General features: G+C 46.1%; 4 protein-coding genes across 4 annotated transcripts in view; 1 reads left to right on the forward strand and 3 right to left on the reverse strand.

The window, feature by feature from the left end:
* The window catches only part of dchs2 (dachsous cadherin-related 2), a 28,161-nt gene extending 16,031 nt beyond the window's left edge, over positions 1–12,130 (reverse strand). The window contains exons 1-9 of the mRNA XM_076034098.1: positions 9,806–12,130; positions 7,752–7,943; positions 7,414–7,645; positions 5,874–6,110; positions 2,271–3,302; positions 1,866–2,053; positions 1,361–1,460; positions 1,105–1,265; positions 105–957 (exon numbers count right to left, since the gene is read on the reverse strand). Of these exons, the coding sequence (XP_075890213.1) occupies positions 105–957; positions 1,105–1,265; positions 1,361–1,460; positions 1,866–2,053; positions 2,271–3,302; positions 5,874–6,110; positions 7,414–7,645; positions 7,752–7,943; positions 9,806–11,554 (4,744 nt within the window). The 5' untranslated portion in view covers positions 11,555–12,130. The remainder of the gene's footprint in view (positions 1–104; positions 958–1,104; positions 1,266–1,360; positions 1,461–1,865; positions 2,054–2,270; positions 3,303–5,873; positions 6,111–7,413; positions 7,646–7,751; positions 7,944–9,805) is intronic.
* A 616-nt stretch (positions 12,131–12,746) lies between these two features.
* Positions 12,747–14,511, forward strand: LOC142893424 (uncharacterized). Its single transcript, XM_076033983.1, has 4 exons — positions 12,747–12,949; positions 13,039–13,239; positions 13,330–13,535; positions 13,818–14,511. The coding sequence occupies exons 1-4, from the start codon at positions 12,813–12,815 to the stop codon at positions 14,354–14,356; spliced, it is 1,083 nt and encodes a 360-aa protein (XP_075890098.1). The 5' UTR covers positions 12,747–12,812; the 3' UTR covers positions 14,357–14,511.
* Positions 13,991–19,821, reverse strand: plrg1 (pleiotropic regulator 1). The gene is made up of 15 exons (XM_076033964.1): positions 19,476–19,821; positions 19,174–19,280; positions 18,581–18,708; positions 18,386–18,439; positions 18,012–18,105; positions 17,846–17,936; positions 17,636–17,734; positions 17,409–17,501; positions 17,067–17,216; positions 16,195–16,296; positions 15,876–15,978; positions 15,623–15,731; positions 14,983–15,122; positions 14,670–14,863; positions 13,991–14,579 (listed from the first exon to the last, which is right to left on the reverse strand). Exons 1-15 carry the CDS (start codon positions 19,482–19,484, stop codon positions 14,520–14,522), a joined length of 1,533 nt encoding a protein of 510 aa, XP_075890079.1. The 5' UTR covers positions 19,485–19,821; the 3' UTR covers positions 13,991–14,519.
* A 512-nt stretch (positions 19,822–20,333) lies between these two features.
* fgg (fibrinogen gamma chain) lies at positions 20,334–23,428 on the reverse strand. Its single transcript, XM_076033976.1, has 9 exons — positions 23,272–23,428; positions 23,132–23,179; positions 22,865–23,051; positions 22,604–22,688; positions 21,886–22,016; positions 21,480–21,613; positions 21,209–21,393; positions 20,806–21,083; positions 20,334–20,695 (listed from the first exon to the last, which is right to left on the reverse strand). The coding sequence occupies exons 1-9, from the start codon at positions 23,329–23,331 to the stop codon at positions 20,511–20,513; spliced, it is 1,293 nt and encodes a 430-aa protein (XP_075890091.1). The 5' UTR covers positions 23,332–23,428; the 3' UTR covers positions 20,334–20,510.
* Positions 23,429–25,882: the final 2,454 nt, after the last annotated feature.

Below are 25,882 nucleotides of genomic sequence, written 5' to 3' on the forward strand. Positions count from 1 at the left end.
ACATCCAAATAAAAAATGACAGCTGCATTAAAAATCTTCTGTAAAGTGTTTCTTGTAAAATCACACCAATTTCCAGAAGATAATTTGTGATTCATTCATCTCACCTGTTTTCTCCTCCAGTGTGAAAAGTCCATTTTCATTTCCAGCCATGATGCAGTAGGAGACGAGCCCATTCTCGCCCAGATCTCCGTCTATGGCCACGAAATGATGGAGCAGGCTGCCCAGCTCGGCGTCCTCCATAACCTGGGCCACGTCAGCTGACGCAAACACAGGCCGGTTGTCGTTGACGTCCAGCAGGACGACCTGAGCCGTCACCGACGTCCGCTTGCGCTCCTCCTCCCGCTCGGCCCGGTCGCTGGCCGTCACAGTGAAGGCCAAGGTGGGCGTGGTCTCCCTGTCCAGGGGCGCCGCCACGCTCAGGCGCCCCGTGCGTGGGTCGATCCGGAAGGGGGGGCGCGACAGAGGCCCGCCGCTGAGCTTGGGGTCAAAGGTCAAGGAATAGCGGAGGGCGCTGTTGGGGAACGTTCCGTCAGCGTCCCGGGCGTCGAAGGCGAAGGCCAGCGAGCCCGCGGCGGCGTCCTCCTGCAGGCCGAACGTCACCAGCTTGTCGGGGAACCAGGGCGTGTGGTCGTTGACGTCCTCCACCGTCACGCCCACAAACACTGTCACGTTCGCCCCGGAGGGGGCGCTGGAGGCCACATCCTCTGCGCGGACGATGAGGAAGTAGTGCACGGCCGACTCGTAGTCCAGCGGCTGGTTGACGTAAATGTCTCCCGAGGCGGCGTCCACGCCGAAGTGGACGCTGCCGTCGCCCTCGCAGATGGAATAGTGGAAGCGGCCCTGGTCCGCCAGGGAGGCGGAGCCAATGACCGTGGAGGGCGCTGCGTCCTCCTTCACCGTGAACCGCCGCATGACCTGGTGGTCGCTGCGACCGTAGACCCCCTCCAAGCCCTGGACCTGAGAGTGAGAACCAGGGTTAACATGGCGGGTGAACTGTCATGTGATCCTACTATGGAGATGTGTATTGAAAAAATTGGCCAAATGCTTTCCTTAATGGTGTTTATTTATGATGTAAAGGAACAACTTTTATACTATTTATCCAACCTGAACATAAATGACTGCCTCCTCCTCCAGAGGTGGCGACCCTCCATCCCTGGCTGCAATTTTCAGAGTGTAGTACGGCTGAGTGTTGAGGTTGAACAGCTCCGTTGTCCTGATGTCGCCGCTCTCGCTGTCAATCTCAAAGTGTCCCTGCCCATCGTTTTCTAAATTAATTGATAATAAAAAATAAAAGCCTGTTAATCCTCAGGAAATCCCCCACGGTTGATGTATGATACACAGAGTTCAGCTCCGTTGTCACCTGTGAGCAGCGAAAAGGTGACCGTTCCATTTTCTCCTGCGTCCAAATCTTTGGCAAACATGTTTGTCACCAGCGATCCTGCTGGTAAACCGGCCCAGGTCTGTTACAATGAGAGGCATAGAGTGGTCCAATGTTAATGCAGCAAGTCCTTATCTCCAAATTACACTTTGATGGACAGTGCAAGGCCACGTATATTTGAATACAAGAAATATGCAAGAAATACAAAAGTGTTAAATGTGCTAAATTTTGATGAACAGAAAATCTAATCTGAAAAAGTTGCGGATATTTGGTGTCAAATTCGTCACGAAACCAGAGCAATGTTCTTATAAGAAGACTGTATTTAGTTTAGTAATGCTGACTGGAACCTTTTTTTACTTACTTTATCAGGCTTCTATAGTTTTATTCTCTATATCAGCCTCTTGTGCTTCTATAAAAACTTGACTTTATAGTATTCCAGGACCGCTAATAGTGAACAAAACAAAGATAAAAATCTCTACATGCACACCTGAATGTTGAGCTGCTTGCTGGCGGGGACGTGTGTGAATTGCGGAGCGTTGTCGTTGACGTCGGTGACCAGGATGTGGACGGTGGCGGTGGCGTTGAGTCGAGGACGGCCCTGGTCGGTCACCATCACCCTCAGACTGTGCTGGCTGTGGTGCTCTCGGTCCAACGCCACCCAGTTGATAATTTCACCTGGACGGGAGACGACCATCAGTGAGGATGTGGACACTTGACGTGATAAGATTCTGAGGCTTATGTATCAGCACTAATCTGTGGATTTATATCTTTCTTTTAATCCGACATAGGTTTTTACATATTATTTTATTGGTCAAAGGTATAAAAACGTATGTCTGATGAAAAGAAATATATAAACCAAAGATATAATGAACACAATTGATCTAGTACTCACCGGTTTTAGCGTTGATGCGAAAGAACTTCCCATCCGACAGCAGGATGTAGGACATCTGGCCGTTCTTCCCAGAGTCTCTGTCTGTGGCCCTGACTGTTCCCACCAGGTCCTGAGGAGACGAGCCCTCCGAGACGGTGAAGTAGTAGACGTCCCTGCTGAAGACCGGGGCGTTGTCATTGATGTCCATCACCAGCACCGTCACCGTGGCCGACGCCGTCGTATTTGCTGTGGCGGCCTCGCCGCTGGCGGTGGCGAGAACCCAAAATCGGAACCTGGTCTCTGCCTCGTAGTCCAAGTGGTTGGAGAGATACAGCCATCCCGTCTTCGGGTGAACCCGAAAAGGGACCGGAGGAGATCCGGCCTCCGCCTCCAGAGAGTAGGATATACCCGAAAAGGAGGTGTGGGCTCCTCGGCTGCGGTGAGCCCTCACCTGAATGACCCTGGAGTCCTTCCTGAAGGCCTCGCCGATCTCCACCTGGTACGCCAGCGTCTCAAAGGCCAGGCTGTCTTCCGCCAGCGAGGAATCAACGTTGAGTGCCAGGGTCAGCGTGGAGCTCTGCGGTGGCTCGCCTCCGTCCCTCGCCACCACCTCCAGGATGTGCCTCTGCTGGTGGTCCGCCAGTAAACTCTGGTTTAACGTGAGCGTCCCAAGTCTGCGGTCGATGCCAAACAAGCCGTTCCTGGTGCTTCTCAGGTGGTAGAGGACTCTGCCGTTGGCGCCGCTGTCCGAGTCGTGAGCGTGGGCAATGAACAGCACCGTCCCGGGTCGGGTGTTCCGAGACACGGTGATGACGTCGCGGGATTTGGGGAAAGCGGGGGCGTTGTCGTTGATGTCAGCGACGGTGATGTTGACCTGGGTGGTGCTGTACACCAGAGAGGCGTCCGTGTAGGACTGGAGAACCAGCAGCACGTAGGGCTGCGACTCGTGGTCCAGAGGTTTGACGTTGCTGATCAGGCCGGACTTGGGGTGCACGGAGAACCAACCCTGAGGGTCTCCAGAGGAGATCCGGTATGAAGGTGACCCCAGCGAGTCTGTGAGGGTTGAGATGTTCATTAGTGGAGAAAAAGACAACAGAAGGCCTGTTGATTTTGATCTCAAAAGTACCCAACAATGGACAAATCTAATCACCCAACATAGTTTGGATTTGATTTCTCTAATCTCTACTGAAGGTCCCATATTTTGCAAAACTCCCTCTACCAATGTGACAATGTGTGTCTCTAGCCAGACAGTGAACTTCTCAGAAGTGAGGAAAATCCACCCTTTATGTCTCTTGCTTGCTACCATTTTCAGGAATTGAGTGCTTAAGCGCACAGCTCTGGGATTTAGCCCCTTGTGAAACGTCACAAGGGGTATCACAGCTCCCTCTGTGACATCATAGATGGAGCACATAAATCTCTGGTTAGAAACAACATCCCTGAGCAGAGGTTCTGTTTGCTGCTACTCAGACCGCCGTGCTGCAACCTCGTTTTGTCACCACGAACGTGGAAGGTCCAACAAAACCTCAGTTTTAGCTGTTTTATCCAACGCTGAGCCCATAGAATCAAAAATAAAGATTTCCCAGTAGTGTCGGATCTACAGCCAGCAATTAAAGATAGAAATAATAAGCGTCTATCATCTAACTGTCAACACTAGCAGACTGCAGGAAGCTGGACTTGGTAACGGAACAGTAATTACAGTACAGGTCGGAGAATCTCATTAATCTCCCCTGAGTGTTTGCCACACTCGAACAGTGACTATGGCGATCTGAAGCAAGCAGAGAGCTTAAGGCTGCCAGACCTTTGTCAAACAATCCCAGTGCTCTTATTACGTCCTTAAATTCAGGCGTTAATCTGTTAATTGATGAGACAACCCGAGACGACTTGTCTTGTGTAGACAAACGGTTTAGCCGAGGATAATCCCGGCGGACTGAGGTGTTTTCCCCACTGTTACTGCAAATCAAAAACACCTCTCTGAATGCTGAGTGGCTGCCCCACTCCAGTCTTACCAGCAGCTTCAGCAAAAGAAATATATTACATTTGTTGATGTATTTATAATAGGAGTGTGCTATGGCAGGTCGTTGACCTGCAGCTGCTGTAGGACAGCGTACAGTGTGTCGCCCCCAACACTTATCAACTGTGCATGTGGCCTGAGAGGATTAAAGATTAAACTGCAACCTTCCTCTGCACCACCCGCTCATGTCTGGAGGGAGATTTGAACAGTGATGATGTCGACAAAGATGATGATGATGACGATGTTTGTTAAGATCACAGGTCGCAGTCACAGGTAGAACCCTACTTGATCAGGCCGTTACTGTGAATAAGAATTTGTTCTTAATGCCTGATCAAATAAAGCTTTAAATGAAAAAAATTGAAGACGCTCAAACTAGCTGCTGCAGTTCGACATTCTGTTTTAAGTGCTCTTGGTGGTGTTACAGAAAAAATCTATACAATTGATGAAGGTGGTTTGCTTTTTCTTTTAAGAGGGTTGAATACAATCAAAGACAACAAGCAGAACATATTCAGTTTTACACCTGAACAGCTCCCAAACAGGTCATCTGTGAAAGTCAAAGGGTGAATTCCAATTCCTCCCTTAACCCTCAATCTCAAAAATGCGCGCACCCGCGAGGTGCAAGTGCTGTCCCGATTCTAAGAACGTCAAGTTGAGGGACAAGATTAAGGGCTGTATCGCCCTCAATATTGAGATTCTCCGGCACCACCCTTGGCAGTAAGGGCTACCCAGAAGGCATTGTATATTTTCGCCAAGACATCTACGAAAAAGATGCCGATGAAAAAGCGAGCTACAAATGGAAGTATTTTCTTAGTTAATAAAGATATATTACGGAACCATTTTATTGTCTTAGTTTAAGAGTTTTTTTTTTTTACGGATTATTGACATCGTTGTTGAGTAACATTTTTTTTTTTTACTTTACGATGCTTGTCAGCCGGACCGGGGGTCCCGGCTTCACGTTACTTGTATACATCGTTGTGTAGTGACGGAGGACTTCTTCCTTTTTCTTCTTCTTCTTCGTCATCGTCGTCTTCTTGACAGACTGGACCTAGCTTTGGCGTAAGGCCGCCCCCCACAGTCTGAAGACGTAACTGCACTTAAGGGGTGTCCCATTTCTAAGTCACAAGATACCCTTACACTTATTTTTGAGGGCCAAGATTGAGGGCCAGAGATTGAGGGTTAAGGGCGAGGGTTGAGATTGAGGAGTTATGGGAGGAATTGAAATTGGCCCAAAGTTTATGTATGCAAAAATGTCATTTAGACTTTAGCAGACACTCAGCTATGTAGGTTATGCCTGCCAGAAGTTGTTAGAATTGGTCATGAATGTCTTTATCTCCTTTTCATGTTTGACTGCCATCACAATCAGCCATCTTGATGACATCACATGATAAACACAATTCTCAGAATTTACGAGTGTGAAGTAGCACAGTCACAGATTTCTTTAGAAACAAACAGGAAGCACATGACAGACACAACCACGCTTCACACTCACTGTTTTCAAAGTTTACATTGATACGTCTTAAAAATGAAAAACAATTACTTTTATTTTACCTGCTCTGGTTACAGCTAGAAAACTGCAATCACCAAAAACAAACAAACATACGGATTCCTCTCACCTGCTGGGTTTACTGCCTCCACCGTCCCCACGGACGTCCCCGGCGGTGCATCCTCGGACACAATGAAGGCGTAGCGGGACCTCTGGAACACAGCTGGAGCCTGTGCGCTGCGTAAAACGTTGATGTTGACCTCTGCTGGCCTGGCTGAGGTCAAGCCCTCCCCGTCCCGCACTGCTATTAAGAGCTTCACACTAGCTGCTCCCAGGTGGGTCAGGCTGGAGGTCAGGAAGAGCATTCCTGCAGACCAAGGTTCAGGTTCAAGCACTCTCACTGTTCAAAGCCATAGCTGGTTTAATTAGTTTTAATGATTCCCACAACACGAATGGTCCACTGAAAGGACCTTTAAAAAAAAATTTGGTCCAAAAATATTTGCAACCAATACACTTGTTTTGTTCCCAACAGTGATTATTATTGTCATTATTATTATTATCATAAAAACATTTGGTTTGTACTTTAGTTTCTGACAGCTGTTCTCATAAAACAAGCCATTTGTATTAACATTGGTATGTATTGATTTGACAACGTCAAAGAAGGTGGACTTAACAAATAAAGGGGTAAACAGAAAACTATTTTTAGAAATTCTAAATATGATTAGAATGGCAACAGATAATCTGTTGTTTACTATGTGGGCAGACAATGACAGATGGCTTCAGAATTGGACTATTTTTTGTGTCCTAACATTACCCCAGCATCCCATCGGTGGCTAGACACATTATTCTAAGAGACTCTGAACACACTTCTCTTTAAATGATGTCAAGTTGAAAAACAGAAGAGCTTTTGACAAGTAGTACCCCTTTCAGTACACCCTTCAAATACAGAGTTTTATTAATCAAATGTGTGTTTCAGTGTGGCAGAGTGCAGCTCTGATCTCACCCTCCCGCCACATGGCCACATAGAGCTCTCGGCTTTCTGCTGCTCCCCTGCTGAGAGGTGACACCAGCAATCACCTCATGGGGACTTAGACAAAGTAGTAGTTGTTTATCCCCGAATGCTGGGACTGCCAGCCACACAAGTTACTTAAAGATTCGACAGAGTGGACCAGTGGGCCGCTGAGTCCACGCTGATGCTTGTGTTGCGTTGTCTGACACAGACGGCTCAAGAACCCAAAGCTTCCAGTCAAAAAGAAAGAGCGTTGTAAGTATGTTGTGTTGCCTTCTGCCGGCAGGATTTCGCTTTGTGTCCTCAATCAATCAACTACTTTCATTTATAAAGAGATTTTTTAGAGTTCTTAGGGTGAGTATTCTGATTCTGAAATCACATCCAGAGGTGTCTCGAAGTGCTTTGCACAATTAAAAGAGAAAACCAACAGCCCTCCAGAGTAAGAATGAAGTGGCAGTGGCAGCGAAAAACTCGCAGTGGGAAGAAACCTTGACCAGACCCAGACACTGAAGGGCAGCCATCTGCACTGACCAGTTGGGGTAAAAAATGATATACAAATACAAAGGAAATACAAATACGGTTGAGAAATACAGACAGAGTGGTACACAGGCTGGGAAGAAGAAGTACTAAAAGTATGAGTATTATTATTGTGTCCACATACCAGTTTGTTTATCCAGTGCAAACAGACTGGACATGTCCCCAGTGAGGAGTTCATAGGTGACCTGACCGAACCTGCCCGAGTCTCTGTCTGTAGCGATGACGTTGAGGATCTCGGTTCCGGGCTGCGTGTGGCTGCTGATGCTCATGGTGTACTGGTCCGGGTTGAACACCGGAGCGTTATCATTCAGGTCCTCCACCTCGATGTGCACGTAGGTCTGAGCGCTCAGGCCTCCCTGTCATGGGGGAAAAAAATTATATAAAAGACAGAACGAGTGGGAAGGTGTGAACCAAAGCTGGAAATATTTCCTGCTTGGAAATCAAAGTGGAACGTCCACCCACTGGGTCCTCAGCTCTGATCAGGATGTCGTGGACCATCGGCCCGGAGTCGCGGTCGATATCCTGAGACACACACAACTCTCCGGTGTGCGGGTGGATCTGGAACAGAGGATGGTGGTCTTCCATGTTGAAGCCGTCAGACAGAGAGTAGAGCAGTGTGCCAAACTCGGGGCCGTCGGCATCTGTAGCAATAACCTGTAGAGGAGAAAGAAAGTGTTTGCATTAGATTCAGGCACAACAGGCAATTAATTCCATCCATTTTCAAGACCCGCTTCTTCCTGAGCTCAGGTCACAGGGGTCTGCTGGAGCCTCTCCCAGCTGTCATAGGGCGAAGGCAGGTGTTAGTGTTAGATTGAGTTCTCTTTGGTTTGGCAGACATAAAAGCAGCATTTTTTAATTCATGATATTTGGCATTGATATGTTACTTGGGGAAATAATCAAGCTTTTATTTTTTTTAAAGCTTTTTTTCAAACACAAGGGAAAAGCCAGGTGGAGACACGCCTCACGTCTGGGCTTTTCCTTGTGCGACTGAGCCCTTGATGAGCGACACGTCTCACCGATAGAGCCGCTCACTTTCTAGCCATAAAGGGATTTTATGAGCGCTAATCAGAGGAGCTGTTCAGGCTTTGGGTCAAGGTCTGAATGAATGTGCAACTCACCTGACAGGCTTTTGAACTACCATGTTGTCACCTTCCAATTTGTGTAAAGCTTTCAGCCATGGTGGCTCTTCTCAGCTCTTTTTTTTATGCTGATCGTAAAGCTAATCTGACATTGGCAGAACATAGCAGGAAGACTGTCTGGTTTTATGGCTGCAATTTGAAACGCCTTACTGAAAGATAAAACTCTCTTTAAAACATAAGTTCTCTTAGATCTGCGAGAATGAGTTGTTGGGACATCAAAGAACGATACGGACTACAATCTCTTTGAACAGTGACGTTCTTAAAGTTCCTTTCTGACTCTTTTCTGATCTTTTTTTTAAATGGTAGACTTCAGTGAGCAGCCTTGCATAATAAATAATCCACAATAAATGATCAATCCCCCTGTTTAGAGCTGAAACATTTCAGTGATTTCACTTCCAGCTAAAACTGAGACTGGAACTGGATACAGGAACTTCCTTATGTTTAGAAGGGAACATGAGCAAGATGGCTCCGATACAGGAACGCCTGCCTGGAAGTGTTGACACACTATGGGGTGCCTTTTATGACATCACAAAGAGCTAATGTACAGAATTTTCTGCTTTACCTCACACTTTCTGAAAAGTGGGGCAAGCAAAATGAAAAAAAAACATGACTAACTTGTTACAAGTTAGATAGAGACAAATTGGGCTTTTGCTCAAAACCAATTAACGATATAAACTCCTACAGTTACATGGTTTCTTATTATATCTGTTGTGTGTTTCAATAAGAGACTTTGCTAAAGAAGGCTTCTCTTGTAGTAGGACTCAACTTGTGGTACCAGGCATCACATCTGTTACATCAGAGTCTCAGTACTGAACTCTCTTGTGTGTGTGTGTGTGTGTGTGTGTGTGTGTGTGTGTGTGTGTGTGTGTGTGTGTGTGTGTGTGTGTGTGTGTGGATCTGGTGGAAGGGGGGGTGTGGTACACTGATGCCTTTGTGCTTTTTGTGCAACCAATCGAGTCTGCTGGTGAAGAGAATTTAAATTGTCTGCTGAACTGTGTTTTATGTGATTTTTGACTTGATCCCTTGAAATTAAAAGCAAAATTTGTGTTAAGGGAAACTAAGAAGTTGAAAATGAAGAAAATAGTGATAGAATAACGTCTTCATTCTGTCTGTAAACAAAGGAAGTGTTATTTGTGTGCACAATTTTTTCAAAATGGTTAAAAGTGATATTCTGAGAGCAAGAATGTTTGCAGCTAACACAGTGTGTCAGCATTCACACTTCCACACCAATACCAAAAACTCCCTCCTAAACCTTAAACAAAGAGTTGTGAGCTGTCCTGAAAATGCCCTTCACATTATCAGGACAGGTGCATCAGAGTGCCGAAAAACCAAAAGAACCACGAACAGTTCTGGGTTCTGCTTCCCCCTCCAACGTACTTGTAAGAAGCAGCTTCCGACATCGCTGTGCTCCAGTACGGAAGTGTTGTAGAGCTGCTGCAGGAAGACGGGCTCGTTGTCGTTGACGTCCTCCACTAGCACGGTGACGGTCGCCGTGGACGACAGCGGCGGATCTCCCTGGTCGGCTGCCACCACTAGGAACCGCAGCTCCGACTGCGTCTCTCTGTCCAGGGCCGCCGCCGTGGTGACCAGGCCCGTCTCTGGCTCCACGCTGATCAGGCCGTCCCGGCTGGACCTGAGGACCGAGTACCTGAGCTCCGAGTTGACGCCCTCGTCGGCATCTCGGGCCCGCACCTGGAGGAGGGAACTCCCCTTGGGGGCATCCTCGGCAATGCTGACAGTGTACGAGTCCTTCTCAAACACCGGGCGGCAGTCGTTGGCGTCAGACACCCTGAGGACGAGGATCTTCTCGCTGGTGAGGGGAGGGTCCCCAGAGTCGGACGCCCGCACCTTCAGCTCGTACAGGTCCCTCTCCTCGCGGTCCAGCTCCCCACTCACGGACAGAGTGTAGAGAAAGTTGTCGCTCTGCTGCTTCAGGGTGAACTTCCCATCGCCCCCTTCCAACGTGACGGCGAGCGAATCCTCCCCAAAGTCCGGATCCGACACCGAGATCCTGGCCACGTAGTCGCCGACCGAGGCCGCCTCAGAGACCACGGCGTCCCCCAACTCGCTGAGGAACAGCACGCTGACGGCAGGGCTGTTGTCGTTGACGTTGACGACCTTCACGCCTACGTAGGTGCTGCTGCGCTCGGGCTGGGCGCCGTTGTCCCTGGCGCTGACGATCAACTCGTGGAAGGCCTGGGCCTCGTAGTCCAGGGGTTTGTTGAGGAAGATCACACCGGTGGTCTCGTTGATGGCGAAGACCTCGTCGGGATCACTCTGCCGCCGGTTGATCTCGTACGTGACCCTGCCGTTCTCGCCCAGGTCGAGGTCGGCGGCATGCACTCGACACACGCTGGACATCAGCTGGGCATCCTCCGGCAGAGAGGCGTGATACTCTGACCGGTTGAAGACCGGCGGGTTGTCGTTCTCGTCTAGGACGTGAACGTTCAACGTGAGGGTCCCAGTCCTGGCCGGGATGCCACCGTCAAAGGCTTCCACTGCGAAGGAGTAGAAGTCCTGCGTTTCTCGGTCCAGTTTGCTGGCAAGGATGAGGTCCAGGCTTGGGTGGGTTTCCGATCCAACGCGATACTCCAGGCGGAACAAATCCAGCATCCCACCGTCAGTGATCCTGTACCCCTGGGTACCGAACTCACCCTCATCCGCATCTTTGGCACCTTCCAGCTGGAAGCGGCTGCCCAGAGGGCTCAGTTCTGACACCTCCAGGTTCACCTCATCTGCGGGGAACGCGGGTGAATGATCGTTCACGTCCTCCACCTCGAGCTCCACTCTGATCATCTCACCCGTCAAGGTCGCGGCCACGAACTCGTACTTGTCTCTGCTCTCCCGGTCCAGGACCACAGCGGTGGAGATGATCCCCGTGTCCGCGTCGATCTCCAGGTCCCTGAACACGTACGAGTCCCTGCTCTCCGAGATGAAGAAGCCGGTGCTCGGCCTGCTCAGTCCCGCCCCCAGGTCTCCGACGATGGTTCGGGCGGGTAGACCCTCTTTGACGGACAGCGTCAGGTTGAACACCTGGCCGAGCGTTTGCGCGCAAAGCAGCGCCAAGACGAGCGCAGGCAGGAGTCTGGGCGCGCCGCTTCCGCCGGCCATTCCCCAGTCACACATGGCTTAAGAGTTTTTATATGTATATGTGGAAAATCTGGTTACATAGTTCCGGGTTACTCGCTCCTCGATTGCTTTTTTTAAGCACCTACCCAAACAAAAGCAGGTAAATGCACCACTTTTGCGCGCAGTCAAACAGCCAGCCGCTATCGTCCATGGTCGTTTCTTATCGGCTCGTCCCGTAACTTTGGAAATAAAAAAAGAAAAATCCTGAATGAACACAAATCAAGTTGCGTGGTTCTCCGGGGCTCCTTCACTTACTCTCGGCAGCGCCGAGTGTCCACGCAGCCAGCAGCCCACCCACTGTGCGCACTGCGTGCGCCTCCTGGCAAGCGTCACATCCCACGCTGATCGTCTCCATCTGTGGCTCTGATTTAATTAGGCCACGAGATTAAGACCTACCGGACTGACAGGTGGCACACGAGCCTCATGTTTGAACTACAAACTGCCATGTGGGTCGCGGGAAAGCGGTTTCAGCACCGGTCCAAGTGTGGAAAGACAGCGGCGCTTCTGGAATGGTGACAGCGAGGACGATTCCGACGTAGTCTGTGCTAGAAATCCAATAAATAGACCCTTGATTGTGCTGAGGTTTGGCGCAGTTCAGTCCATGTCGAAGTAGCTCCATCTAGCGGCAAGACAATAGAAAAAGCACCTTTCAAGACGCACAACGGGCCTGATGGGGATTTTTCGACAAAGGCAAATTATTCCGCCATAAAGGTCTTCACAATAAAATAAAATAAAAATTACATTAAATAATGATCATAATAATCTCGTTTAAGAAAATTCTGCACCGATACATCCTCTAGTATTTTGAATTACCAGACTTTTACTCCTGAATATATATATTATTTTCCTATACAGATTTGTGTATAAATAGTCGTACAAGGTCGTTCATGTCCAAGATGAAAAAATAAGATCTGAAACATATGTTTAGGATATTTTTTTAAATTCAAAAATATAGACTGAAGAAAATAGAAATAAAAACATAATATGTTAATTTCTGAGGATAACAATTTTTTGGATTTGAATGTACACAGCCTCACTTTTTTGGAAGTGTAAGGCGCACAAAGGTCAGATTCATCCCCACAGTCATCGTATTACCAAAGTGAAGCTACAGGTCCAGCAGGAATTGAGACTCACCAGCACGCTGTGTCACCAGGTAACAGGTATAAGTAACCTGGGCTGGAAACAAACAGCAGAGCGACTCAGCTGCCTGCCAGGGCCATTTAGCTGAGCGCCTCCACAAGCTCCAAGATCAAAAATGCCGACCCACATCATGCTCTCCTACCAGTGGGACGACCAGGCTCTGGTGAAGAAGGTTCACGACCGCCTCAGGGACCAGGGCCTCCCGGTGTGGATGGACATCGAAGGCGGGGTGACTGGGAACATCAACGACTCGTAAGCAGCCGCCTGACGCTCTATCAACAAGAAAAGAACAAAGAGGAGAGGATAGTCATGACAGTCTGTGTGTTTCACTGTGTGTTCAGGATGGCTGCGGGCGTGGAGGAGGCCGCCGTCGTCTGTACGTTCATGACTCCGGCTTACCAGGCGTCACGCAGCTGCAAGAAAGAGCTGAGCTACGCTGATGCCAGGGAGGTCACCATTGTGCCCGTCATGCTGACTGATGGCTGGGAGGCCAGCGAGTGGCTGGGACTGATCACCGCCGGCCTGCTGTGGGTGGACTTCAGGTGAGCCGGGGCCCTGGGGGACGACTCAATTGCTGCGACATGGCAAGAAAAGAAAGTGTTTCTTTAAATCTGTAAAACGGCTTTTTTTAGAGGTGCAGCAGAGGATGAGGAGCACTTTGAGATGTGCGTCAGCTCCCTGGTGGAGGAGATCATGTTTAGTGGCGGCCCACTCCTGGCAGCTGAGGAGGCAGCAACAGACTCGACTGGTCGGGCCGGACACCTCAAACCCATCCTGGGGAAGAAACCCGGTCGTGGTTTTTGTCACAAAGTCACAAAGCTGTACATGTGTGACTCAGGTAAATGTTAGGACAAATGCAAAATAACAGTCATGATGATGACAACAACACGATGGATACACCATTATCATCAGCTTGCCAATTGTCAAGAAGTGGCTTCAGAGGGCTGGGGATGTTCTGGCTAAAGTTACTTAGCTTTCTCTCCTTTCTGAAAAGCAGAACAAGCTTAAGTAAAGTAAGTAAGTAAAGGCTGGACAGAATAGGGACACGGATTACTGTTAAAAAGTGAGTTTTGCTTGAAACCAAACCTTTAAAAATATCTGCTGTTTTTGTTAAATAAAGATGGGCTGCTGAGTGACCGTGGTGGCCCAAACACAAACACAGTGGAGCTCAACGAGACCATAGGAGACCATTGTTACTGGAAGGAGATCAAGGGTAACGGCTGTAAATACTACAGGAACCTGGTGACCAACAGATACCTGGGTATGGACAGAAACTCACCAAACAAAAGCAGGTTTATGAAAATGTGGTCTTTATTAAAAAGAAGCAAAAAACAAACATGTCGGAAGGGTGTTGTTTGTATCTTTTTTTTTTTTTTTTTTTTTTTTTACCGCGCAAACATAATTAAATCCGACTTAAATCAACTGGATTTTTTGTCCTTTCCTCTCGCAGGGATCAACTCTATCGGGACGAAGGTGTACTCAGCGATCGGCCCGTCTGTGTGTGAGGAGTGGCAGCTTCTGGTGGATCAGATGGACCAGAGCCACCAGAGAGCTGTCGTCATCAAGAACAAACACTCCGGGAGCTTCCTGGCAGTCCGAGGTGGCCATTTCGTCGGAGCGGCATCGTACAATGAAGACTGCAAATGGATTTTAGTCTAAACCAAATAAACATCTCAAAAAATGTGGCCTCTTTAATCAAAAACAAAACAGATATAAAGAAGTTTTCCAAATTAAAGGCCGTTATCTACATCAAGGGAAGCGACAGAAACGAAACAGTAACTGTGACAGCGTGGGACAAAAAAAAAAAACAACAACCCAGAAATTAAAATTTCTTTCTTTTGAGAATCTCTGGCTTCCAGTTGACTGGATGGCTTTCCTCCGTCTGCAAGAACAAATAAAACATTATTGTTGGGGCGCTGCCTGGGAACACTGGGACAGCGCAAACACTGTCAATCTGGGCGGTGAAACTTACAGCAGTGGTGTCCTCTCTGTACACTTTAATGGTCTTGTCGGCCTCGGCTGTGATCAGTTTGGTCTGACTGATGTCGAACATGCAGGCGAAGATGCCCGACTCGCTGTCCAGAGATCCAGGCTGCACGGCTGCGTGGATGCGCTGGAAGTTGTAGCCGGTCCTCCAGTCCCACATGTGGATGGTTCCGTTGTCGGCTGCGGAGAGAGCGAACCGCAGTGCGGTGTGTTGAGTGTCCCTGTTCCTTCGTTATCACCACTTGTATCACAGCCATGACTGACTAATGCTTATCAATGTCATCTGATTCATTCATTACCTCCAGACACCAAAACGCCATCGGTGTTCACAGCCAGAGTGTTGATGATGGCGTTGTGACCCGACAGGTTCTGGGTGAATTTGCCATCCGGGAACATCCACTGCTTGATGTTGTCAGCAGAACCAGAAGCAAACGTGTATCTGAGACACAGAACACAAGAGAGGGTGTTTAAATGTGAACCTAGTCTCACCTCTGCTCTGTTATTCAAAAGAGCAGCGCCAGCGACCTCTCCTGACTAAAAGGTTTAGCACGTCATCACGTAGCCAGGTGTGTTCTGGAATCAACACCCCTTGTGACGTCACAAAGGGAATAGCCACCAGAACTTTAGAGGCAGTGTTTGCGCAGGAAGCTATAAGCAGGTAGGTACAATACGACCCTCTCATTATGATCTTTTAGTGTGACCCTTGTCCTACCAAACACAACTAAGCAGGAAAGTTTACTGACATTTCTGAATTTTCATCATAACAATGCATCATATTTAAAAAAAATAATACCAATACCAATTTCTCACAGATGTCAAATTGTTAAGTGTGAGACTGTATTTTATTTTAAGTCTTCAAAATAGGAAATATGACAATGTGTGTGCAAACCAGTGGGTGCAGGAACTGACTGATGTGCTCAGAGAATGGAGGTCACTCACTGTTTGGGGTGCAGTGCGATCGTTCGCACGGACTTCTTGTGGTTTGTCAGAGTTACTCTGGTTTTCCCTGCGACCAAATCCCACAGCCTGATGGTTGAATCGTGACTTCCTGCAAAAATCAAAAACAGGCGCAACTTCATGTTAACGAGCGGCCGAACAGCAACATGTCTTGGCAACATGGATTACTTTGTGTGTGTGTGTGTGTGTGTGTGTGTGTGTGTGTGTGTGTGTGTGTGTGTGTGTGTGTGTTTACCTGTGATGACTTGAGGCTCGGCAGCCTGACATCTGACTGTGGCCACAGTGTTGGTGTGGCCACTTAGCGTGTGCACGTTAGCTTTGGTTCTAATGTCCCACACCTGCATTGAGAGAAGCAGCCAAATCCGATTGATCAACAATCCAATCACAGCTCTCCAATTTGAGTGTTTTTGATTTGAATATTAAAGAGAGCAACACAATAGAAACTGCGTAAATTGTTACGCGACTCCCAAAGCTAAACATAAGAAGGGTAAACATGACGTGAGGAATGAAAATAAATGATGTTTCAAACTCCAGAGAAGTGCAGCGTCACTTACCCTCGCTGTGGCATCTCTGCTGCATGTCACCAGCAAGTCAAGAGTTGGATGAAGGTCCAAATCATAGGCTGCACTCAGGTGTCCGTGGTAGTGCCTGATGACCTGATCAACACATCCACAAGTTCAGGAACAAAAAGAATCAGTGCGGCACAACAAAACATTTTGCATTTCAAACAACCTACAATTTTCAATTTCTAAAGTAAAAAAGAAAAAGAAAAAAAAGAAGGTGGCTGTCCAGTTCGTTTGAAATAAGACTGATTTTGTGATACTTCAGCCAAAATCCGATTGTTAGCCGATCCAGATTGAAACCGGATGGCTCTTTAGTAGTCTGAACAGTCACAAATCACATGAAATCCGATTTTTGCAAAACGGATTGAAACCACCTTTGGGAGGTAGTTTCAAATTGCATTTGGACAGATGAGTCCTGGACTGAGGAGGAAACTCATTGCCTCCTCAGTCTGTAGGGAGATACAGTAGCTCCATTCAAGCCAAGCTCCATGTATCGCAACAAGTGCCGCTGTCGCAATTATATGACGTCACACACTACATGCTACGCTGGACCAAGCCTCCGCTCCGACGTCGCTGCTACAGCAACCTGTCAGATGGGTCAATGTTGTGGCCCAGTCTGAACAGAGCCAGATCCCATTTGGACACTTGCTAAAAACAGCGTGGACAGTAAGCCCTAGAAACTGGATTTGAGAAGGAATTTGATTGGAATCAGATTCACCTACAGTCTGAACGCAGCCATGAAAATGAAAATGGCAAAAAACACAATGTTACCGTGTTAATCACATGACCAGGACACTGTCTAGCAACTCAAATATTGTGATAATTGCACAATGGGGCCTGTGGTGAGTCCCGCCCTATCTTACCTTGTTGTACTCCAGATCCCAACACTTGACCTGCTTGTCTTCTCCACAAGAGAACAGGTAAGGGCTGCGAGTGCTGACGGCCACGCCACGCACAGTGCTGATGTGTCCCGTCAGGGACAGTTTCAGCTTCCCACTGAACAGGTCCCAGATCTGTCGAGGTGGGTAAATTATTTTTCAGTTGAAATGCGTCAACTTTTTTTAATATTAGGATGCTGAAGAGGGTTCCAGAGATCTTGGAGAGGATTTGAACATCTGTTCTTAATATCTGTAGCAATACATTACAACATTTTGAACATGTTTATACCTGCACCAAATACAGAGGTGAACGTCGCCTAAACTCACCTTAATGGTTCTATCAGCAGATCCTGTGACAAACCACTGATTGCCAGGCTCCACAGCGATGGACCTCACCCAGCCAAGGTGACCGCTGATGACCTGTCACAGGAAACACAATACTGTTAGAAACAGGATCAGGCCCCAGTTTGCTGTCATTTTGCTGAACACCTTAGTAAAGAAAGACCTCAGAAACTAAAACAGAGGCTGCATGGTTAAGACCAACTTGGACTCACCCGGGACAGTTTCCACGGAGCATGCCACTGGGGTTTGGGCATGGTCGGCGCTTTCCTCATCAGTGAGGAGTTTCTAGTGCCACCTCCTTCCATGAGTGACTGAAATGAACACGTCCCTCATTAGCTTTGCACTGCGTTAGGAACGATAACAGCCGGGCTGAACGAGATGTCTGGTTTGAGTGTGAAACCCAACAAAACAGGGTGACCTACGAGAGCACTGGACTGAGGATGGGACCTCTCTCCTCCTCCGGCGTGTCGGTGGATCTCAGCCACACTGGCTGCCGTGCGGCTCGCTTCTTGCCTAAAAGTCAACAAGCATGGGTCAAACTCAGAATCCTTAGAATATCGACTACCAATTACTTTTGAAAATGTTTACCTGGCTTGAGAAGGTAACAAGGCCAGGGCCATGGAGTGGACTCCTGCCTCGCTGGGATTCCTGTGCACCTTTGTATCAGCAGTCAATGCTAAGCCTAGACAAGACATTACAACAAAATCAAATAAATACTGACGAGATTCATATTAAAGTCACACCCTAGGAGCTAATAGAAAAGAATGAGGTCAAAGCAAAGTTGGAGGTAAAGAGAAAAGGTAAAAGAGGACAGAAAAATAAGCGAACAGACAAGAAGTAAAGGAGAGAAGGGGGTGACACATAATTAAGGGCAAAAAAGTGAACACAGAGGAGGAAAAACAAGAAATAAAGACAAGAGACGATGACTGTGATGCCAGCGGCCGACTACTAAGAAAACTTACCAGGACCAGAAGGATAAGCATGAGTTCCTGTGATGAGATAATCTGGATCCTCTCCTGGAAGATAAAAGTGGGGACACAAACTTCAACATGTTATTGATAAATGTATACACAGCCCAAAATGCTGAAGGCTAACATTAAAACAAACAAACAAAAAACATAATGCCATGATCCTCAGGAGAGTAGTTGAATCCTGACCTGGCTGTGTGTAGCCCTGCATGCTGCCAGGGTGCTGAGGGACTCGGTCCTTCCCTTCCTTCAGGACGGGCATGTGTAAAACCGCACCGTAGTCCGCCTTCAGCTTCACACCCATCTTCAGCTTGGAGCTGCAAACACAGCAGATCTCTTTAGCTTGTTCTGAGTATTTTGTTGTGCTAAAACTGACGATTACAAATTCACCACGTTAAAGAAATACTTTACAGTTACGCCAATAAATACATTTTTAAAAATCGTTAATGGCAAGCGTTTTTCTTCTTGTGTTAACACTACTCACTCGATCTATATGATATGTGCTAAGAAACCATTAAGCTGCGACAGTGAGAGAAACAATTCTCTTAATAATGTTTAAATATCAAAATAAACACATTTTCTGGCTTCCTTATTTTCTAATTTGTAATTAGTTTGCAAGAACTTCTAATTCAGCGTAACATTACTTAGTAACTTCAAAACAGAAGGAGATAGTATTACTTCTGACAAAAAACCCGCTAAAAACTAGGGACATTATACAAACTTCAGATGAAGATGAACCAGTGCACAACTCTAACTACGACGTATATTACAAGCAGAATTACCTTTCGTCGTCCTGACTGATGGGCTTAGCATGGTCGGACACAAACATATCATGCGTCCTTTTGAGAGATCTGAAGACCAGAGTGTGGACTGAATGCTTCTGCACGTCCTGTAGAAACGAAAACAGTTCACGTAACGTTAAACCGGTAAATCGACCGCAGTTGTTTGAATGAATTACATTTCGAATCGATTACGAGAAACAAGCGGACACAGTGAATAGACGGGCCCGCCGAGGTTTACGTTCGCTAACGCCGGCGCGAAAACCCGCGAGAAAGCTGCTGAAACGTTTCAAAGGTTGGCTTACCTCAGTCATTGTGATTTTAAATGCGTTAATAAACCAGCACAATCGAAGAATGTTATAATTTCACAAAATAAAACTTGATCGCACTCTAAACTGTATTTCAATCGCCGCTACATGGCCACCACGCAAGTCGATAACAACAAGACCCGGAAGTGAAACTGTATTAGCGGAAGTTTGGTCTTTCTCAGCACCCTCTAGTGGCTAGGAAGTACAAATCAATGTGAAGCAGTCGCCGAATAAATCAAAATGAGGTGCCAACACGACCTCACTGCTCTGAGGTTGGACTTGCGCTTGTCGTGCAGACCTTGTTAGGGACCGAGCAGAAGCAAGACTGGCATTAGATTAGGTAACTGGAACTACTGTTACCTGTCTATGTGCTCTCTTACCAGTCTGGCCATTCTTTCTCAACTTTATATGTACTCTTGTCTTAAAACTGACTATCCATCAGGCACTTCATTTTGTCCTCAAAAAATTTACCCAATGTGTATGTATGTGTTTATGTGTATATTACCCAAACAAGGTCCTCTAGTTTTTTTGTTAGATCTTGTTCTAGTATTTTATTTATTTATCCAGCCATCCATTTTCCATACCCGCTTCTTCTACACTCATGGGAATGGGAGGGTAGTATTATTCCAGGGCCACTTTTATCCATAGATAGAATGTCTAAATCTAAATTAGGACAGGCATTGATACAAAATGTAATTAAATGATGGGCCATTGATAATCCTGTTCATTGTTTCATGCAGTTCCCGCTTTACCAAACCCTGCTCCTACTCTTTTTGGTCAATGTTTAATATTGTTGCAAAACTTCCTTTATGATAGATGTCATGTTTAATGATGTTTAAATACAGACAGACCATATTTCATAAAGAAAAGATGTTTATTTTGTGCTTCCTGAACAAAGAGAAGGAACATGGCCTGGTCAATGCCCTGTTGAGTCAGATCAGTAGAGAGTGCAACTGTGTGAAGAAGTCAGGATCATTTCATCCGAAAGAGACATCTTGCGGTGTCTACAACTAGACCACAAGCATCCACTTTTTAAGCGTCTCCAAGTCCACCAAACTGTTTGGTTCCAGACTGCTGCCCACCGGTTGCCAGGCGGCTGAGGGGGATGAGCTTCATGGTGGTCTCCTTTAGCGAGTACCAGCGGTCGTGCCACGTGACCCAAATAATGCCGTTGTCAAAGCCAAATTCACCTGCGTCCTTTGCAGTGTACCTGCCACCTAAATGGATGGGAACGCAGAGAATTAAAAGTGAGCATTGAATGATATTTTAATGTATGATAGTATCACACGTACTGAGCTGTGAAGCGCAAGAAGCCTTGCAGTCTTACCTTGGTAATATTTGCCGTTCAAGTGTGCGGCGTGGCACCGGTTCAACCACCAGCCAGAGCCGTCCTGAAGGGCACAGTTCCCGTCGAATGCGTCGTTATCGTTGTCGAAGGTGCTGAACTGTATGCCGTTGTGGGACGTGTAATACTTGTCGCTGGGATCGTCACCAAAGTCAAAGCCGGCAAAGGCATCGCCGGCGTTACCGCCAAAGTAGAAGCCATACATCAGGCGGTACTTGTCGGCCTCAGATCCAATCCTGAACATGGTGTAGTCGGCATACCTGGTGAAAGGATTCATGTGTGGTGAGATTTTTTTCTGTTCCAAAGGGTCATATTTGCCAACTCAGACAATCTGTTCCCCTCTTGCATAACTTGTTATCTCCTGTCTCTGTGTGTAGGAGTGTACCGCTTATTGCCCTCCCAGTCGACCAGCTCTATCCTCAGCACTAAGGGGATGGTAGAAGTATACGTTAGGTGGTAGATTTTCTCGTTGCCCAGCCAGAACTCTGTGGAGTCGTCTGGTGAGAGATAACCAAAGCCCTCCCTGTATTGGACCCAGTCCTTGTGGAAGTCCACGCTTCCGTCACGTCTCTGCGTGCAAAACAAACAACGGTGTGAGACTGCTTCAGGCTCATCGCTTTTATTAAGTGTGATATGGAAACAGCGAACAGGCTAACCCTTTGGATGACCGTGAAACCACGGCGGGAGCTGTCAATCTCGCAGTAGACAAGGAACTGCTCAGGGGCCGTCGCTGGCTTCACATAGTACAGACCGCTGGTAGTGGCGCCTTTGTTGGCCACGTCCTGGCAGTCTGACCAAGAGAGAAGAACGGTGAGAGTTAAATCAAACTGAAGCTTCAACTTTCAACGTCAAAAAATTGCTTCATAAGTGGAATGTTAAGACAATAACCTGTAAACCAGGTCAGCCCAGATCCAAGACATGTTTACTTTGCAGCAAATCGATTTTTGTCAAACCAAATACTGAACAAGGACAAATGTTCAGATGGTGCAGGGTTGAAAAACCTCTTGCGCAATACAAACAGCCTGAGCTTTAGTCATTTATTCATTATCATCTTTTTTCTACCTGTTCCCGTGATGGTCTGGATCTCGACGGTGTCTTTGCACGGTGCGCTGCACTTCTGCTGCAGCTGCAGGGAGAGTGTTTTCAGGTCTGTCATCCTCCTCTCGTTGGATATGAGCAAACTTTGGAGATCGCTGAGTTGGAGGAAGGCAAATGAGCGGCATGAGATGCTTTATGTTCTTTCACAGTGTTGAGTGCTGGGTATTTAAAGGAGCTGGTGAAAAAAATAAATGTTCTAATTTGTGGCATCAGGCGTCTATGAGGAAAAAAGGAGTGGCCGGCAAATGTTGCCTCACTCGGCATTCGGCCAGGACTGTGTGGGTGTATGTACTGATGTGGGCGGCAGGTCAGGCAGAAAAAGAATGATGCCAAAAAGAAAAAAAGAAAAAAAGAAGAAGAATTTGGTAGTCTACGCCGAATTGTGTGTTTTTTATTAACCATTTCTGACGTAAGACCATCATGACCTGCCCATTCACAGATGAGAAGGCTCACGACATGGAAACTTCTATAAAACTCTCAGAACTCACTTAACTTCATCGTGCAACAAGAGGAAAATAGATGGAAATAGCTACCAATGAATGAAAAGTTACCGGTTGTCATACATGCCATGTATTGTAATGATGTCATTATTTTTGAATTTGAAATGGTTGGTATTTAAAAAGATGACATACTGAAGCACATCTCCTAAACTGCTCTGTACTTTGTTTTGTGCTTCACTTACCGTATTTGTTGTTCTTGTGCCACAATGGTTTTTTCAAACCGAACAACGTCATCCAACATGCTTGTTGACCTTTTAAAGTATCCATCTTAAATAAATACACAAATAAACAGAGAGGGGAATGGGAGATTAGCAGACATCAAATAAATCAATATTGTGATGGCACACAATACTGATACCAACTGAGAACTTAATTAAAGTACAATCTTTTTTTTTTGTTGCATTGTCTATTGTAACCAAACTAACTGTGTCTTCATCTCTCACCTGAGGGGGAACTCTTCTGAGCCACAGTGACGGAATCCTTTATGTACTGTATTGTTTCATCGGCTCCTTGGGTCAAATTAGTGATGGTGTCGAGGTCTTGTAGCAATTCGTCAATGTCCCTGTTTGCACCCAGAATATAACTCCTCATGTAATCGGCCACGCCGCATGTTGTAGGACAGTATTGTCCCTGAAAGACACCAATTAGCCGTCAAAGATTAAATATGCAAAAATGTTTTTAATTTTTTTTTCTTTTAATTAGACACTTACAAAACCATCATTTTGGGTGCACGTCCTGATGTTGTCTCCTCTGATTTGCTGCAAAGTTGAGAAAAAAAAATCTTGATCAGATTTTGTGTGATCGCTCCTCGTTTAAAAGGATCGTAAAGAATAAAGAATGGCCCCCTCACCGCCGATGAGAAGGAGAAGAGCAGCAGGAGTCCTGCCGCTGCAAGAAGTGATGGAGCCATGTCCCTTTGTGTCGACAGCAGTGGTCTTGTCCTTTTGGAGTAGAATAAAGATGCGCTCTGCCCTGTGGTTTATTTATCTGACCAAGGACCTTGGCTCAGTGTTTGAGGACAGGTTCAAATACAAACATCCCACTCACTCAGCTGGGACAAAGTGGTGACTCAAAGGATCGTCAGCGATCACTTCCCAGATTTGATGTCTGTGATTGACTGTGATGACTCAAACGCCACTATCAGCATTCAGCCATGTAGTACTTGACCATGAATTCTGTGTTTGAATCTGAAGTGACGATAAAGCAATTCAATGCGATGACAAATCAGCTTTGTAATGGCTTTTTTTTTTGGAGGGGGAGGAGTGGTGGGGGTGTTGTTCTGTTTGACCTGGTCTGTCATTAAAAGAGATCTCTTACAGCAAAAAAGTGGGGCTGGAACACTCTTTATTTACAGTTCTATTTCATCATTTTGCCCAATCAAAAACATCAGAACGCATGAGTCATTCCCTGCAGAAACACTATGAATAAAACATGCCCCTGTAATAAAGCCTGTCCCTTCATTGAGACATTGCTCAAATAAGTTGGACCTAAAGCAAAAGCTTTGCTAAATAAGATCACCTGGATATGTTTCAAACCACTTGTTGCTATGATTGAAAATTAAATAAATGACATGAACAACGATTGTATTATTTTTTCCCAGACAACAATATATTATTATCCTTATTTCAAGACATTACTTTAAAAACACTTTTGAAGTGCTCCCAGTGACACATATGTCAGTCGGTGGATTGCCAAAACAAACAAACAAACAAACATGCAATAATACAAACAGACAGACAGACCACATGAGGTTAACATTATATCAGTGCCCTCTCCCTGGGGCACTGATCTAATGTTAACCTCAGTTAACCTTAGATCAACTGAGACACTGGTGAAGACCTGGAAACCTGGCTGGAACCTGCACAACGTTTATCCACCGCTTTTCTGCATATTGTTTTAATTTGAAATCTGGGTGCATTTTTCCATGAAACCACTAGTGGCAGTAGAACCACAAAACACCCCGCCTCCCCCGACCACTGAAAATACTGTAGATCATTAGCTATAGAGACTTGCTTTTGCCTTACAATTAACATGTGTGTAGGAGACAACTTTACAAGATATTGCAGAGATATTTTTTTAAAAAGTTCTTATTTATTTATATCAGATTTTCTCTTCTCACGATAAACTCTTGATCCCATAATTATGAAGCGGTTTTGGAATCATTTTCAGAAAAGCTGTTTGGATTCATCCTCACTGGGTGTACCCAGGTGACCTTTCATCTTTGCTCCTGTGATATTCACAGATTCAGGATCTCCAGCTTCAGTGGGGCTGGAAACCCTGTCTGAAACTGGGAAAGCTTGGAAAGCTGGGAAGGACCAAGAGGCATCTGAGGGAATTGTACAGTGTCATGCATTCATCCAGGGAATGCGTTAGGAACCCATAGAAACAGCTGTAAAGTGTTATGGGATACAGGAACTAGAATTCCCTGACTGGCTGGCAGCCAAAACAGAAGAGAGCAGATAAACTTACATTAATAAAATAATTAAATATTTACACGATGGCAGGAAAGGAGGAGCTGTTTCAAACCTTGTGTATATTATGGGAGAAAAAAAAGGCACGACAGGCACATTTTTCTCTCCTGACTCACTGACCTCTCAAATAACCTCATGCTGTAATTTATCTGTATATGTTAACTATCGGCGAATGGGGTCATGCAGAGGTGGTCCAGATACTGAAAGATCTGGGAGTTGTTCAACTGCTTTTTATAAGAATGACATAATAAGTCATAATGATCAACATTTAGATAATTTGTACATTTTCAAGCATGAACTAGTTAAATTATTTTATTACTTTCTTTTTTAAAAAGTCCTTACAGACTAAATGGAACCTTTGCTTGCTCTTTTGCAAGCAAAGAGCAAGCAAACATCATTGGGTTAGAGATCCCAAAGAATGTGTTTTCATTATCCTTTGTATATATCATTTAAGGACTAATCAGATTTGATAGTGCTTGTTTAGCCTCAGGCTTCATATTGATGTGAGGCGCAATATCAGCTGCCTGTCACTGCCTGCAGCTAGCAGCTGCGTGTTGTGTTGTAGAGCTACTCTCCAGTTCAAAGTAAAGCAAAACTTGTTCTCCACTGAGAAATGCCCTCCCTGGTGTTCTGTTCATGTGAAAATACCATCTAGTTATGGTAAAAACACTGCTTCTGCAGTATCCACATCATTGTTGATGCACAGCTACGCTATCAGTTGCTTTCTGTGTAGCTTTGACATCTTCTGTGGTTTGTAACAGTAGCTAGCAGCGATTGCCTCCTATTGTCTCAACCAAAATAAATTAATTTTCTATGGAATTCAATTCCAATTTAACACTTGAAAAAGGACTGAAATCGCTTTCTATTGAAGGTTGGTGGGAAGAATAAGGAATATCTCAAAGTTAAAATCCGAAACGATTGAAGTTTTTTTCCCTCAAGATCAAAACAATTCCTAGTAACTGGGTTGATGCAAAACTTTCCCGCAATTGT

This window comes from Nelusetta ayraudi, unplaced genomic scaffold (assembly GCF_046127955.1).
Source record: "Nelusetta ayraudi isolate G7.1 ecotype Tasmania unplaced genomic scaffold, CSIRO-AGI_Nayr_v1 ptg000004l, whole genome shotgun sequence".
In the NCBI taxonomy this organism is placed as follows: Eukaryota; Metazoa; Chordata; class Actinopteri; order Tetraodontiformes; family Monacanthidae; genus Nelusetta; species Nelusetta ayraudi.